We start from the raw sequence: 16,692 nt of genomic DNA, 5'->3' as shown, positions 1-16,692 counted from the left end.
GAGCGGGCAGGGAGGGGCGGGGGATGAGCGGGAGGATTATGTTTCAGAGGGAAGTATTTTTTTAGGATTTGTCTATGCAGGCATTCAGGAGGTTTTCTGAATCACATGGGCTTAGCCCCAGGGGAAGGAGGACTCACTGTAATTTTACACCTTTTCAGCATTTCAGCTAGTTCTGCTGAAATCTGCATAGGGATTAAAGATGGGAAGGAACAGAGAATTGATTTCCTTGCCTTTGGTCTCCAGGACAAACATTCAAAGCTAAATCACAGTTTAGAAATTTTTGATGGTGTGAATGGAGAGAGGAAGGAGCCAGCAGCTGACAGTAATAAATAACTATTAGGAAACAGTATTAGGAAATAGTACCGAGGAGAAATGTCGCTGCTGGGATATGCTTTCAGCCTCGGGGAATCCATATCCAGGCAGCTCAACATTTACTTTAGTATCCAGAGCCTGTGTGCAAGTTCTCTCAGGCCCAGAGCAGCAGCAGTGCTGAGGGAGAAGCCTGAGCTCAAATCTCCAATGAAGAAGGGAAGTCAGCTCATTGCACGGACAAACATCTCAGGCTTCCACCCTCCGTGCCAAGGGTTACCAACAGCACTGTGTCCTTCAGCAAATCAACACTCAAACTGTCACCTGCAAAGGAAGTGGAGCTTATCTACGGCCTATTGCTAAAACTTTGATAGTGATTTTTATGGCCATGTTCCTAGTAAGCCTAGGGCCAACCTGTGCATCATAAACCACTGAAACAGAGCTGTCTGGGCTTAAACTGAACTGTCTGAACTTAAACTGGTGTCTGAATTCAGAGACAGATGTTAGTAAAAATCCTGTCCAATGTCTCCTTAATGTTTATGTTTTTACCAGGTTTGAGATACACTTGCAGAACTATTCTAATGCATTGAGGTAATGGAAAACATCCTCAGTTTTATACACAAATCTCCCTAAATTAGAAATGGTTTTCCATTTCAAGCGTTCGGCATCAGGCAGCCTGTTTCTCCCCTTCACTGGACAGTTTTCTCAGGGCAGGGTCTGCTGAGCAGGAAGACAAAGTGTGGTGTAAAATGGGGTCAGACAGAGCCACGTCCAGAGCCCAACGCTGTGAATGAGCAGAGCTGCCCGTGATCCAATCACCCAAAAGGCATCCTGGAGAACAGAGAAGAGGCAGGAATCCCAGCAATCCCTACACCCACCCTCCTGGGAAGCCCCCTGCTGCAAGGCAGGCATCTCCCTGCCATCATCTGAGTCAGGAGCAAAAGTCCCCAGGATGCAGCTGCCGGGGCAGCCGGATCTATTTTCAGCCGGGATAGTTGGGCAGCACCGTCAAAACCCTTCGGTGCAGAGCACACTCAGTGCCACTGTCACAGTGCCACAGCATGCATGGCCTCATGCCACTGACTCAGCAGGCATTTTAGGCTGTGGCCTGGACAAGCCAGCAGTGCAGTCACACATTACAGTTGGAAGCAGGATGTGATGAGGAGAGGAACATGGGCTACCAATATGCCCTTGTGGCAAAGAATGCTGCCGGCCTGCTGGGCTGCTTTAGGAAGAGAATTGCCACCAGGCCTGGGGAGATGAACCTTCCCTGCTCTGGGCACTGGTGAGGCCACAGCTGGAGTGCAGGGTCCAATTCTGGGCCCCCCAGTCCAGGAGAGGCATTGACATACTGGACAGTCCAGTGAGCACTGCAGAGATGGTGAAGAAACTGGAGCATTTGCAATATGAGGAGACCGGGAGAGATGGAATTGTTCACCCTGGAGGAGGCTTCATGAGGATCTTACTGATGAGGATGGATCCCTGATCGGAGAAGGTTTAGAAGGTGGAGCCAGACTCTTCTCAGTGGTACCTAGTGACACTGAAATACATGAAGTTCCTCTTAGACATAAGAGAACTTGGTTTTTTGTGAAGCTGGAACTGGTTGCCCCAAGAAGCTGTGAAGTTTCTATCCTTGGAAATGTTAAGAACCCAACTGAACACAGTCTTGGGCAACCTGCACTAGTGGACCCTGCTTTGAGCAGGAGGGCTGGACTGGACTGTGTCCAGAGATGCCTTCCAGCCTCCATTGCTCTGTCATCCTGTGAAAATGTGGTGGTGAAAACCACTTTGTTCAGGCTGTGCACAAGGCTGGTCTCTCACTGGCACAAACAGGATGTTGACATAGGAGTCCTCGTATCCAAGAGGCAGCAGATAAAAAGAGCAATGTAGAAACGGAAAACGGAACCATCAAAGGCCAACTGGGCACGTGCAAAGCTATAGGTGGTGCTGTGTCCTAGTGTATGTTGTTATTTGAAGGTACAGGGCCAGCCCACCCTCCTCTGTGCAGACCCTGCAGAACTAGGATGTGTTTGCCCATAATTTTGTAAAAACACCAGCCAAACAGACAAAGATCAGATTTAAAGCCTGTCTCTTCCTCTGCCCAACAGCGTCCAGCAGCAGATGCTTACAGAAATAACACAAGAAATAAAACACTAGATGTGCCTTCCCTAGCACACCCTCCAAATCCCATCAACCAGCAATTCAGGAACATCCTGTGCCAAGGCTTGGCAGCCTTATCAGTTTTCAGTAGATCTTGATGACCTGTTCTTCTGTGATTTTTTTTTGCATTCTGTTTAAATATTGCTTGATCTCCTCCCTGTGTATCTTGTCCCGTGAGAAATATGAGTAAAAGCACCCTCTTGACATTGCTCACCATTTGTAAGATCTACCTTTCAATGTCCTTTTCCAAACTGGAGAGTCTGTACTGAATGTGCCTCCACAGGCAGCTTCCTTTAATTAGACAAATCTGATCAAGACTGACTTGTCAGGGGTGTTCCAAGGACCTTTCTGTCACTATAGCAATGCTGAGTGTGCACAAATGGCACTTCCACACAATGGGCAGAGAAATGCAAGCACAGATTTATCTATCATGAATTACTTCTGAAATACTTCCAAACACCTTGAATCACCGCTGGAAAAAAAATAGCTTGCATCAAAGCAGAAGGGGCCAGGAGGATGTACAGCACAAAAGTCGGGGCACTCTACACTGATTTGTATATAGCAAACCCAGACGTTATCAGCACAAGGAGCATAAAGAAAAATATCATTGGTATCACTGGCTGGCACCAGTGTACCAACTGCTACTGTGTGCCCATAAACTGCAGATACACTGCCTGAATTCCCACAAGAACCTGGGCAATTAGAAAATAACATTTGAATGCAAATCTAGGCCTCTGAAAGCAAAAGAGTCCTCAGGGTATAGGAAATTATGCCTGTGTTAAAATCCTTCTCTCTTTCTGAGGCTGCACACATTAGAGGCAAGGAATTGGCAAATTTTGTATGGCAGAATCTTTAGAGACATGAGCAGCTTTTTAAATACTTCCAGGATGCCTGGGTTTCAGTTTTTGAATAAGCAAGCAGATGTGTCTGATGAGCCTTTGCAAAGCTCTTCTTCTCCTGCCACTGCTGTTGGAAAGCAGCCCCTCATTCGTGATTGTCTCCTGCCATATTTTACTTAGCTAAAAGCACCAAATTACATCAACCGTGGTAAACAACAGAATGTTACCATGCAAAATACAAAGCTCTGCAAAAACCCTACAGTGGGGAGAATATAGAATATAATAAGTCAGGATCTGAAATGTTTGAGAAAAAAGTGTTAAAAGGGAGGGTTTGGCAGAAGGAAAAGAGTCTACAGTTACTAGTAACAACTGAAGTAGGAGAGAGTGAAGGGAATATTTGAGTCTTCCAGAGCAAGTACTGCTTAAGGCCACAGACTGAAGAGGCTCAGCTGGTGACAGCAGAGCCAAGGTAAAGTGCTAAGGACCAAACCAGAGGCCAGTGCACAGACTGAGAGTGGGCTCCTTGCTGCTCAATGTGCTATTAAACCCAGCAGCTCAATCCGGGGCACTACTCATCCCTGATTTGGTCTTCAAGAATTTTATGCTTTTCACAGTTTGCAATACTTAGGATTGATTGGACTGGGGTGGGAGAGAGCACTAACCATAGTGCACAGCTCATGACCAAGCCTGGGGGATCTCAGCCTTCCTCTGCTTCAGCTCTTCCCAGCTTTCTAGGAGCTTAGGAGGTCAACAGGATGCTGTTGACAGGGCAGCTGGAATGGGCAGCTTTAAGGATCACTGTCTGGAATTTTATGAAAGAATATGCACTTCTGTCCCTCCCAAAAAGTGTCAGTATTTCTGAGCACATAAATAGAATGAAAAATAAAATTCAGCTTTATAAACACTCCATAAAGCGGGAAGTTGCTTCTAGGTACCACAGCTCCAGCACGGAAATCAGAAAGAGGCCAGAGCAGCCACCAGCGCAGCACAGCGCAGCATGTTGTGCTGAAGCAGCACAGAGCCATCAGAGCAGACCTGATCAGCTTGAAACTAGCTGGGATTTAGCCTCAGTATACCCAGAGCTGTGTTTAAAACCACTTGAGAGGTTTATATCCTGTAATCACTTGCCCAAACCAGTATTAACTCAGTGTTCACACTATAAGCATTACATTCATCTGAGGAGGAACAGCAGCCACTCCTGAGCACTGAGGAACAGGGAAGGCCCTTGGTGGGTCCAGCAGCAGTGAGGATGAGGAAGCAGCTCCATGTGGCTGAGATTTTCCAACACTGAGGCCACCCCTCCTGCTATGTAAAACACAAGAGGTGGACTCTGAGTAAGGCAGGTTCCCTTTTGGTCTTCCCAAAAAAACCAGGGAAGAAAAGTAGAATTCAAGGCTTCTTCAGCAGTAGAGTGAGAAGTTTTTAGGGCTGCCCCTGCCTGTGGAAAGCTGAGGTGAAGGCTGTGTCCTCATAGTACAGGTCAACAGACCACACCAAGTACTTTCCACAAAGTGTGTTATTTGTTCCAAGATGTGCTATTTAGTGTGTTGCTTTATAGTTAAAAATTTGCATCCACAAAGCAGCACCTAAAAGGACTTGTATGACAAACATGCCAAGTGCAGAATATTCCTTTCCACAGCTCACATTAGAAATTGAAAAGCTAAAAGGCAAGGGGTTAGCAATCAAAGACAGCACAGCACAGCTTATTTCCCAACCAATCTCAGAATTAAGAATTGGGAAACCTTTGCAAAACTAAGCATGCATTACCATGCGAAACATAAATGAACCAAGGCACACATTCTAGCCAAGCAGCACCTAGTTTTATTGAGTTCCAGTAACACTGCATCACAACCAAAAGAAATTAAAACATGATTCTTGGTTTTTTAGTATTAGTCACTTCTCAAATGAAAATGTGATTATGTTTAATAATAGTAAGAGAAAACCAAGGAACAGGAGAAAAAATAAAGTTAGACAAGACTGCAGAGCCAGTGTCCTCTTCATCTGTCCCTCTTGTGTCAGAAAAATTCAGTTCTTGGAAGTGCTGTTAAATTTTCTCACATCCATGTCAGTGATTGAATCCCAGGACACAGTATGTGATGAATCAAATACATCACAGATTGCTATGAGCTGTGCTGTACTTTTGAAATCACATTTGGGCTCTCTTCAGTGGGACATAAAGGATTTGAGAGAAAAGTTCAGGTTAATCAAACACATTTCCCCACTGGCTCCCTCAGTAAAGCTTAGTACAAATGTTAAACATAATTCATTTTGCGTCCTGGTTCCACAGAAAAGATCAGCGTGCAAGACCTGATATGGTACCTGCAACACCCCTCAACCCACTGAGACATAATTCTGGCCTCCCCTGCTGAGTTGTGTTTGCTGCTGTACGTGCACAGGAGATTAAAACCAGTGTTAACACAGAAACAGACACAACTGAAAAACTACAGGAAATGAGAACATTGTCTGACATTTCTTGCAGACACAACCATGTGCAGCTGCTGATTTATGCCCTGAGAGTTAAGTACATGCTGCTAAAAAATTATTTTAAGGAAGTTTTTCAGCATTAATAGCTACATATTTCTTCAGTTAATAAAGAATTACATTTTAAGATGTGTCCTCTTCTTCCATGAGGAAGTACTTAAGGTAGCACGCGTGATAGTGACAGCTGTGTGTTAGCAGTGTCACTGCTGTGGTTGGCTCAGAAGATTTGTCACCCCTAACTCCTCACCAACTCTGTCAGAGTTACAGCTTGCATTTCTGACTGGCACATAGCACCACCTAAAGAATGTGAGAAAGGCAAAAAGGTATTAGGCAAACAATCATTCCTGAAACATTAAGTGATAATTCATTTATTCCTTTGAGGCAGACTTGCACTCTCTTCCTTCTCCACTCTCGTTTCCACACTTCCTAGTCTTCATAGACCAGGTGCAACCCAGTTAAGAAACTTCATAGCAACTTCAAAACCAAGAAAACATGCCTGGAAAAGAGAACACAGAACAAATAAGGATTCTAAAAATCTGTTTCAAACCAGGCGTTTGAATTGCTGCACTACGAACACCTAACATGGTTTATATGGAAGGAGGAAGAGGACAAAAAAAGTCTCTAAGCAGAGGCAAGAATTCTACTGTATCCCTCCACACAAAGGCTGAACTTTGGCTCTGTTAGGCTCATTATTTATTGAAGAGGAAGTGAGTCCAAACTTATTCCATCTTCTACAGTTGGAAGTACAACCAGTAGATAAAAACTATCAGAGAAAGTCAACAAAGAGTTTTCATGCAGAGCTTTGAAGAAAGATTTACTTGTTGCTTCTAGATTAAAGAACAGTTTTAGAATCGGGACTCCAACAGTCAAAAGTACGTGCAGTGACAAGAACCTCCCTGAAGTGATACAAGAGTAAGCAGGCAGTTGTGTCCTCTCCAGACTGCAAACACTCACTGTGAGCACCACGTCCCCAAAACCCACCGGGAATCACAACGCACTCACCGCGTTAGCTGGAAAGGCCCTGATCATCACAGCTGTGAACCCCTTGTACAGAGATGCAACTCCTTCCTCTCTGATGAGTTCCCTCAGCACATCTCTAAAGCCATTTGGGTATTTTCCTGCAGGAGCTGAAAGAGATGCACAACACATTAGCCCAGACGTGTGGCAGTGACAAGGGCTGAAGGATGTCCCATATGTAACAGCCCAGGACTTTCAACAGGTTCACACTGCTGCAGCAAACAAACAAGACAGCTCAGTAAAGGCTCAGTGAACAGAAGTTAGGTGCTCACCATGACCAAAGAATTTACATCATCAAGTCATTGCAGGCAGGGAAGAAAGGAGAATAACTTCTGTCAGGGTTGGAAGTCTGTTACTTGCACTGCTGATCACAGCTCTCCCAAGAGCTGCACATAGGTGATAGGAATGTCAGATATAAAAACTGATGAAGCTGGTTAATAAGAAAATGATCCTATCACATGCCCCAGCTAAGAACAACAACAGACTTCAAATGAAGAGCATAGGATGTTCTAATGCTGATGTTACGTGGATATGCTGAGGTGTTTTTTAAAAGTTACTCTACTCAAAAAAGTCTGCCCTGGGAAATACTGCCTCTGCCAGCCCTCTGAAGAGGTAATCCACAGATCAGCCCAGTTAAACAGAACCACCATGAACCCACGTCATCCACACAGCAGCACTGGGGACTGGCTCAGTGGAACAGGATAAAAGCTGTGATGTGTTTCCCTCTCAGTCCTTGGTATGGTACAAACAACCAGAGCAGCCATTGCTCAGAGAAAAAGAAATTAGGCTTCCTGCACTGATTATGATGATTTGTGACTCAAGAAAAATGGTCACTGTCCAGTGGGGAGTTGAGTCCACAGAGACAATGGGGAGCCTTAACAAAAATATTCATTGACAGGACTGGCAGAGAAACCAACAAAAAACCTGTCAAACTCTGCTGAAGCACAAGGCCTGGGGCCATCCTAACTGTAATTAGGCCAAAGACATTAAAGAGCAGAGCTGCCAGTCCAAAAGCAATGCTCTCAGCAAGTCACGCCCTGTTACTATAAACTGCAGATAGCACAGGCTACAATTTATACAGTTATGTCTGAAGTGAAATAATAAAACCTCTCAAAGAATTACATTTGTAATAGAACAGCTATGACAATTCTATTATTATGAGTTCTATGCTTAGGTTTCAAATTGGGTACCTCAAGTCAGGATTGTTATATTATCAAGGGGGAAGAAACAGAGAAGTGCAGCCCAGTGTGCCAAAAATTTGTGAGGAAACCGACTAGAATGCTAGGAACACCCTTGGGTTTTTCATGCACTTGTCTCAAGCAGCATTCACGACATGCTGCCTCCCAGAAGGCATCTTCCATCACTGCCCAGCCCATTCCCAGGAGCACCACACCGAGTGTGGCTGTGGCACACTGGAATGCAACTCACCAGTCTGGAAACGCGATTTCAGCACGTCTGGTGGAATGGCAACTGCCCAGTTGAAGATCCCAGCCAGGCCCCCAGCAAAGAGGATCCTAGGCACACTGAGGTCACTCACACTGTGGCAGGATCAGAGTGGGGTGGGAGGAAAAAGTGAAAAAAAGATTTAAAAAGGAAAAAAAAGTCAAAGTCATTGTTTTGACTAAGGTGACAATCAAAAAGACAGCCTGGCTGGCAGCCAGAAGGCAGCACAATGCTGCAGACAGAGTGCAGTATCTGAGCAACCTTTCCAAGATGGACCAACTCCATCCTAAAGATTCAAATCTTTTTATTCAGCAGCACACACACACACATGCTCTGGGGAAAAAACAAAAAAACCCCAAAAAAACAAAAACCAAACCAACCAACCCCCCACAAAAAATCCAGCAAAGCCCACCAGCATTTTGTGCATATACAGGGTTGAAAGTGAAGAGAGCTACTTTAAGCATTCCTTACTTGGCTAATAAGATCTAAGCCGGAATCTGAGAGAAACTCAGAACATTATTTTAATTGTCAGTTAACCCCAGACCAAAACAGCTCGACTAACAAGATGAGCAACCATTTTTCTTTTTTTTTTAAAATTTGTTTTGATGATACTGCTCCAAATCTCTCCATAACTGGGGAGATTAATCAGCAGTGTCTGGGAAGTTCAGAAAATGATGACTGTGAGATTTCACTGACCTCTTTCCCTCAGGGGTCAGAATGTTCTTCAGCCACTCGTACGTCATGAAGTACATTCCACTGGCCGGGACATCTGGTGGGTAAACAACAAAGGCTCTGAGGAGTGGGAAACCAAAGGAAGCCCAGAGGCACACCAGCCCCATGCCAGCCCAGCAACACCACTAAGTACATACAGACTCCTTTTCTGAACCTCTTCTACAAACAAAAATCTTCTGCTGCCTTACACAGAGGAGTCTGAACTTTCCCATGGAGAGCAGGTGCTAAAGGCGAGGACTGGGAAAATAACTTTTCTGTCAGCAGCCTTTCAAACCAGACTGTAACCTGATTACTTTACACTAATGATGAGACAGCCCTTACCTGTCCAAATTTCTGCACAGCACATCACAGCAGTGCAGGAACTTCAAGGATTTCACACACTATTCGTTCTAATTATTCTATTTGGGGATTTTTTTCTGCAGTTGATGGGTATTTTTTTTTAAGCTACTCCCACAGTCTATTCTTATCACATCCCTAAACTGGAGAACCAGCCCCTATCTAGGGACACTGCCAGAGTCCCACTGCAGGCTGCTACACATGTGTGAGAAGTAAAGGATAGAACAAATTCCTAAACTGAAGTAACAAAATACAGAAATTTCAGCTTTTCAAAGGGGAATTACTAAAATACGTAAAGGATTCTGGGTCTGTTAGTTCTTGTTGTTGTATTTGAGAGAGGGGTCATGACATCCCAGTCCAAAATAACCCAGACTCAAAGGGTAGGAAAAGAAAAGAAAGCATAACTGCTGCCACAACATATTTTAAAGCAGTCAGTATTATACAGTAACAGTCACAGACAGGCACAATCCTTCTCTCAAGGAGAAAAAAAAGATAAAAAGAAGGAAATAAATTTTAAAAAAGCCCACTTCTGTATGTTTCTCTTCTCTTTGTTCTCTCTGCTCCTCTCCTGAAGTCTCTCATTCCTCTTGGCTTCTCAGATCTTAATTACTTCCTATATCCCTCTGATCCTTGTCATCTAATCTCTTCCTCACTCACTGAGAATCTCAAGTTTATTTCTCAGGCCCTTTGAGGCACTGGAATAGCTCTGCAGACTGCAAAAAAAAAAAAAAAAAAAAAAAGGAAAATGGATGACACAGCCCTTCCAATTGGCTAAAGGGACAGTGACATCTCCCATACTGTGTCAGGCTTCTTATCCTACAGTCCCCCCGCCAGCAGGGACCGGGACAGCCCCGTCCCTTACCTCTCATAAGGGTCAGCACCGTTCCCTTGTACACGCCCCGGATCCCGGCCTCGCGGTACAGCTGCTTGGCACAGTCCAGGGAGCCACTGTACTTGGTTTCACCTGTAGCTGCCTGGATCTGCAGGATTAAAGTGAGAATTTCTGACCAGTGAAGGTTTCTGGTCGATGCAGAATCATTCAGCCAAGGGTTAGAAAGCCTCACGTGTGTTTTCAGAGAGGAAGGAGTACATGCTCCTGCCTAGGGACCCTCTGCCTCGCTTCCTCAAGCAGCTCTCACACTGAAGCTGAGGCTGTCGTTACTGTTCCATGCAGAGGACAGATTCTCCTTTATTCTTCCACAGTGTAAGTTTGAAACAACTTGAGTCACTTAGGTAATTCCACACCGACAAAAAGTAGTCTTCAAATAGTTCAGCGAAATTCAAACCATTTGTACGTGTGTAAAAGCTCCCATGATAATATCCTGTCTGTCAGAACTAACATGTGACCACCCATCACCGGATTAACAGAGTTCAACACAGCCTGAAACAAGCAGAGCTTCCCACACCTGCTAAAGATGGCATTTCATTTGCTCAGGTTTACATTTTCCAACAATACTTTAAAACCCCCACAGGAGGTGCAGAGCTAACAGCCACCCAAATGTCAGATCACTGTTTTGAAATGCATTCCTTAGCTTTGCATGGGGAACTGTCAAGGTAACAGAACTTCTTTACACCAGAAAGAGTCTCATGATCTATCAGGTTTACACTTTTTTTTTTTTTTTTAATGAAAAGTTTCATTCAGAAAAAATTGACTTTTCCATACTTTTAAGTGGACTGAGGCATCCATGGATGCCTCATATAGTGTTCTATAGCATAAGGCTTGAGCTCTGTAAAATGAATAGAGCAATTAATGCTGTGTGTACTTATACTGTCATGGTGAGTTTGTTTAATGCTTCTTCATGGCACAGCTGCACAAATGACAGTTGTTTCAGTCCTGTCAAAAACCAGAACAGAGTAAATGCACTAACCAAAGAAATCCCTGCTATGGAAAGACAAGACCCCTAAAATTAAATTCCCATCACCACCATCCAATGCCTTACCTGTAAAAGGCACTTGATTCTCTCTCCTGGAGCCATGATTACTGTTGTGAACACTCCTGACAACATGCCAGCAGCAAACAGCTGAGGATATCTGCCCCAAGGAAACAGAAAAGACCCTAACACAACACAGCACACAGGAAACGAAGGACCCCTGCATCACCAGATGATTCTGCTCCACATGAACATGGCAGTGGAACTTGAAATGCATCCACTGCTTTTATCAGTGCAGAAGTGCCTTGTCAATGCAGAGCTAAACATTTTAGATCTCTAGGACTCAAAGCACTGGTTCCTACAGCAACCACAACTCAGCTCGTCACATCCATTCTATTTGCTAATATTCCTTCTACGTTTTTTGCTATAGCATTCCCCATTCATTTTCATTCCCAACAGTCTCTTCCTCCAGTCTCCCATACTCTTCTCAGTGACCCCAGATTCCACACATATTCCTGCTTTGCAGCTGGAAGCCTCCTTTCCATAACCTCTCACTCCCTCACTCCTTCAGTCTCTGACAAAGCCGAGTCTGTCCTACCGACCTGCCATTATCCCAGACATTCTGCACCTGCTTTCACGTGGACAAAGTCTCCATGACAAAAATCCCTCAAACAAGATGAGTTTCTCCATCACAAAACTATTTTTACATCCAGCCTCCTGCTACCTCCCCTAGTAAGATGACTTAATATCTCAATTTAATCAAATTCCACACCTTCCGCTCCTCTCCACTTGCCCAAGAGATGGCATTCTATTCCAATTCTTACACCCTTCTCTACTCAAATTCCCATGATATCTTCCAGACCATTCAAACCTCCCTCACCACTCCACACAGACTTCCTACTCAAACTAAGTTTTGAGGTTTTTAGTGCACCTTGGGATTATTCAGCCCCAGAAAAGGCAGGACAGGCTCCCCAGTTTTGTCTCTATCTTCTTCCTTCCACAACTTCCCTTCAAAATCAGCATGGGGAAATACAACCATCCAGCCTGCCTTTAGACCTATAACCACAGCACTAGGAATCTGACCTTTACTTTAGGGTCTCATGTCCCAAGCTCACTGTACCTTCACTGTGTCAGGTCTGCACCCACAGAACAGCACAGCTGAGCACAGTGACAGTACGTACACTATTTGTTCTTTTCCACTGCTCTGCTTGAAAGGAATTCTACATAAAGACTCGAAAAACTATGCTGTCCCTCTCCAGCTTGCTCCTTAAAACTCCCTGTTTGTACCATGTGTACAAAACACAAGGCACTGAGGTGATCAGGCTGCTGGGAATAAGTTCATGGTGCACTTGTTGTTCAGTCCCTACTGTTCCCCTGGCCTTTTCCTTCAGTCTTGCCTGCATGAGGACACTGCCATGGTACAACAGAGGGTAAGTGAGCAGCTCCCCAGCACCTCATCACTGCTTCCCTCTGAGCAATGGGAACTGTGTTGGCAGTGGCTCGTGTTGCAGGGCCAGGTGTGCTCACACCAGCCCCGTGCAGGCAAGGCTCCAACAGAAACCAAAACACCCCACCACAGCTGGCTCCATACCATGGGCACCTGCTTTCTGACACAGCTCCTACCAAGCACACTAATAATGGGATAAAATGTTGCTAAGCTACAGCCCAGTCCCTGTAGAGCTGTAAATCACAGGCTCAGCAAACCCATTACAAGAGTACTTTATGGGTGGGGGGGCTTTCTTCTTGCACAGGTTGGCTTGTAGAAAGCCCCACCAAGTTTTCTCAGCTTCCTATTGCTGTTTCTGAAGGTCAGACATGCCTGAGAGGAGGGCTGCTCATAAACACCTCATTTCAGAAATAATAATAAAACATTTTTATGACTGTTTTCCTATCCTAATGATGGGACACAAGAAGACTCATAACTAACAGGGAAAAGAGCTGTGAATGTTGTCAAGATTGCTTGACCATGAATTTATTGCTTCCATAGTTTCTGTTAATAGCAAGACTTTTGGCAGGCAATCATTATATAACTCTCACTGTACTCATCCAAACCGGAATTGTTCTTTAATGGCTCCTTCTTGCGTAGAAAGGGAATTGCATCGCACCTGCCCACACAATGTCTGTTTTTAGCCTGTGCTATCAGTCCCACGCTTCCAGAAGCATTAAAACATGAGTGGTTTATTTTTCAGAACTATATTTATAACCTAGGAGAAGACACAAATTTACACCACAACTCTCAACGTGTGACAATGGAGCAAGAGCCTCAGGATGCCTTTCCCAACCGTCTGATTACCCAGGAACTCACGTCAAAACATCATCAGGTTTCCTCTGCTGGAGCCTTTTTCCCAAGCCAAATCCAAAGAAGCACACAGCAAACATGGGTGTCACTCCGATGATGGGAGCTGCCATTCCTCTATATAAGCCTCGGACTCCCTGCAAGAAACATTATCACAGGAATTACCTGGTCTGGCATAACCTTTCCACACATTTCAACTTGTTGAGAAGAGAAAGGCAACAATCCATGGTAGGATCCATCTGACAGTCAAATCGATCAGAGGTATAAAGGGGTTTGTTGTTCATTTGCAGTTATCCATGTTTAGCTAAGGCTCAGGGACTGCTGCAGAGGAGTTATCCTACCTGGGAAACACTGGCACCACTGATGCCCTTCCATAACAATACTCATCATCTGCACATATATCTCAAGTATGAGAAAGTGAAGTTAAAAGCCACCTGAGTAAGAGCCTTAATTGATTATGTCAAGAGGGAACACTCTTAGCTATACACAGAAATACACCTGGTTTTTATTGGTAACTTGTCAAATGCAGCAGCAAATGTAAAATCCTGACACTAAACCTGAGAACGCTGAAACTAATTCACACTTTAACTACAGGAGGAGCCAGGGAGAGCAACCAGAATTCCTTCACTCCCCACATTTCACTTTGGAACAGGTTCAAGAGCAAATTATTTTTTGTTTCCTACCCTAAATCCAAACTTTTTCCCCACACAACATCACATTCCCGATGTTTTATACATTCCTGATGTTTCCTTTCATAGACTACACATATGAAAAAGTTCTAATGCAGACCCCAGCAGTTGTATTTATTTCATTTGTCTTGCCTTTAAATTGAGCTTTTTCAAATAAAAAGAAGAGCTATCTTTCTAGATAAATGCTAAACACATAAATTAAATATTTGCTGGTCTCTGCACCCCTTTCTTCCCCCTGCCCCAATAAACCAGTGCATCCCAGTACATGCTGAAGTCTTACAGGCACAACTGGCTCTGCCATGAAATTGCACCTGGCTGAGAGATCAGCCACTGCTGCTCAACCTCCCCATGAGCATTGGGAAGCAAAAGGCCTCGGCAGAGAGGTTTAATAGTTTTCCTTACAGAAACGGGTGAGCATTGAGTAGGAGTAGAGAAGCAGCACTGCGTTTGAACTTCCCATCACAAGGCTATTATTACGGCTCAGCTCTGACGTCCGTGCTGCAGCAGGGGTGTTAAAAACTGCCAGGGATTCAGAGCTGGCACAGCATTCCAGTCCTTTGTGGGAGAGACCAGGGAAACAAGATTTGCTTTGGTTATATAACAACCTGTTAATACCACAATGGAAGTCGATTTCAGATTTGAGGCAGATCTTTCATTCAGCAGGGAGTTACCTAACCAGATCCAGCAGTTAGAAATGAGACTTTAGGAAAGCAGATAAACAGTTGGGCTTTACAGCCATTATTTCCAAATGGCAAATAGCTGCTGAGAAAACTTAAGAAGCAGAAAACTGGACTCTCTGCCAATTAAAGACTTGAAATCAAGGCTGTGTGCCTTTCTAAAAACAAAACAGACTAGCTCAACAACATGATCATGATGATTCAGGAGTGAAAAACACTGTCCACCTTCTATAGAAGGTTTAACAAGTACTACAATTGACACTGCTCTCAAAAAAAGAAAAAGAGAAAAAGAAAGAAAAAGGAGAAAAAAAATCAATACATTTAAGATCCTTCTCATAGGTGGCATAACACCTTATAGAAGAAAGTAAAAGTACTGCTTGTATCAACAAAAGTCACTAACCATTTTAGAATTTCCAGAGATGACTCCAAATACCAGCAAAATTTTACTAACTACAACAAGACCAAAAAACAACTGCCAACATTCCCTCCTGTCTGTAACTTCAGGTTAATATCATGCTAATTTGAACCAAAACCATTTCTTAGCAAAACAAAGATACATGTACCTGGAGGACATGCATGCTAAGTATTCCCCAAGCTTTGTAATCTGCTTAAAAATGTTAACTAGAATCAATTTAACCAATAACCCAAGAATGGTATGGTCTCTGGGGGGCACACGATTCCATTCCCACAATGTACAGAAACAACTGATATATCTGGCAGGTGTCACAGTACCTCTCCAACAAGAGTCTTTCTGAAGCAATCAAAGGTCCCAGAGTAGAGTGGGGCTTGGCCAGGCTGTGGCTTAGGCTGGGTTTGCAGTCTGACCTAGCAAGAGGGAGAAGAAACAATTATTTTATAAATATTACAATCTAAACTTTGATTGACAGGACACCGCCAGCTGTTATGGAGAAGGTTTTGTGACTGGACCTGAAGATACTGATAGAAACACTGACATCATTTTAGCCCTTTGCAGAAGAGAAGAAGTTGAATGTTAATGTAATGAGTAGTTAATGTATTTAACTAATTAATTGCTGAGATGACGTCTGGATGAGGACCCCAGTTCCCTGGACCCCACAGGGTCACTCCTGGCCTCCCCCTGGCGCAGGGGCGCGGGGTCCCGCCGCAGGCCGGGGCTGGCGGGCGCATCCCAGCTCCCAATTCCTTTCAGCACCGGGAACACGGAGCCCTTTTCCCGATTTTTCACTATAAACCGGGACTGCGAGAAGTTCGGCCGCCGCACCGCCAGGGGGCACTCTACGGTACTACAGAGGCCCGCGGCGCAGACCGGAAGCCCCGCCTCCCGCGCAATGCCTGCCGGGAGCTGTAGTTCTGACATTACGCCCACCGGGACCCGCGCCGCTCCCGCGCAGTTCCTGCCGGGAGCTGTAGTCCACCCCCCGGTGCCCCGGACCGCACCGAGCACCGGCCGCCCCCCTCGTCCCCGGGTGCCCCACGCCACCTCACCTTGATGGTGTCCAGCGGGTGCCCCACGAACACCAGGCAGACGCCCCCGAAACCGCCAGCGAAGAAGTTCTTCAAGGGGCTGATGGGCTGCGGCTGCTTCGCCATGGCGGCGGCGGCGGCGGGTGAGAAGCGGGACCGGGACCGGGGTCGAAGCGCGGCGTCCCTGCCGAGCCAATGCCTCCCCCTCCGCGCCGCGACCTTTAGCCCAGTGCGGGGCACGCCGGGAGGCGGCCGCGGGGCGGGCCGGGACCGCGGCGGTGCGAGGAGCCGCTCCCGGCGCTGCTACCACGCGGGGCCACTGGGTGTTGTCACCGGTCCCGCCCGGCCCGGGGGCCGCTCCTGAGGGCGCGGGGCCGCTTCCCCCCGCACACCCGCAGT

General features: G+C 45.4%; 2 protein-coding genes across 2 annotated transcripts in view; one reads left to right on the top strand and one right to left on the bottom strand.

Moving 5' to 3' along the window:
* Positions 1–5,112: 5,112 nt before the first annotated feature.
* On the bottom strand, positions 5,113–16,419 carry SLC25A20 (solute carrier family 25 member 20). The gene is made up of 9 exons (XM_066195673.1): positions 16,315–16,419; positions 15,583–15,675; positions 13,494–13,621; positions 11,258–11,348; positions 10,180–10,297; positions 8,946–9,018; positions 8,235–8,344; positions 6,792–6,916; positions 5,113–6,285 (listed from the first exon to the last, which is right to left on the bottom strand). The coding sequence occupies exons 1-9, from the start codon at positions 16,417–16,419 to the stop codon at positions 6,223–6,225; spliced, it is 906 nt and encodes a 301-aa protein (XP_066051770.1). The 3' UTR covers positions 5,113–6,222.
* Positions 16,353–16,692, top strand: part of ARIH2 (ariadne RBR E3 ubiquitin protein ligase 2) — a 34,447-nt gene continuing 34,107 nt past the window's right edge. Inside the window, exon 1 of the mRNA XM_066195670.1 lies at positions 16,353–16,436. The gene's annotated coding sequence lies outside the window, so the exon portion shown is untranslated. The remainder of the gene's footprint in view (positions 16,437–16,692) is intronic.

Source organism: Chamaea fasciata, unplaced genomic scaffold (assembly GCF_029207755.1).
Source record: "Chamaea fasciata isolate MVZ Bird 193981 ecotype frontalis unplaced genomic scaffold, bChaFas1.0.hap1 SCAF_13, whole genome shotgun sequence".
Classification (NCBI taxonomy): Eukaryota; Metazoa; Chordata; class Aves; order Passeriformes; family Sylviidae; genus Chamaea; species Chamaea fasciata.
Note: the sequence above shows the minus strand (reverse complement) of the source record. Positions and strands in the feature narration are given on the sequence as shown.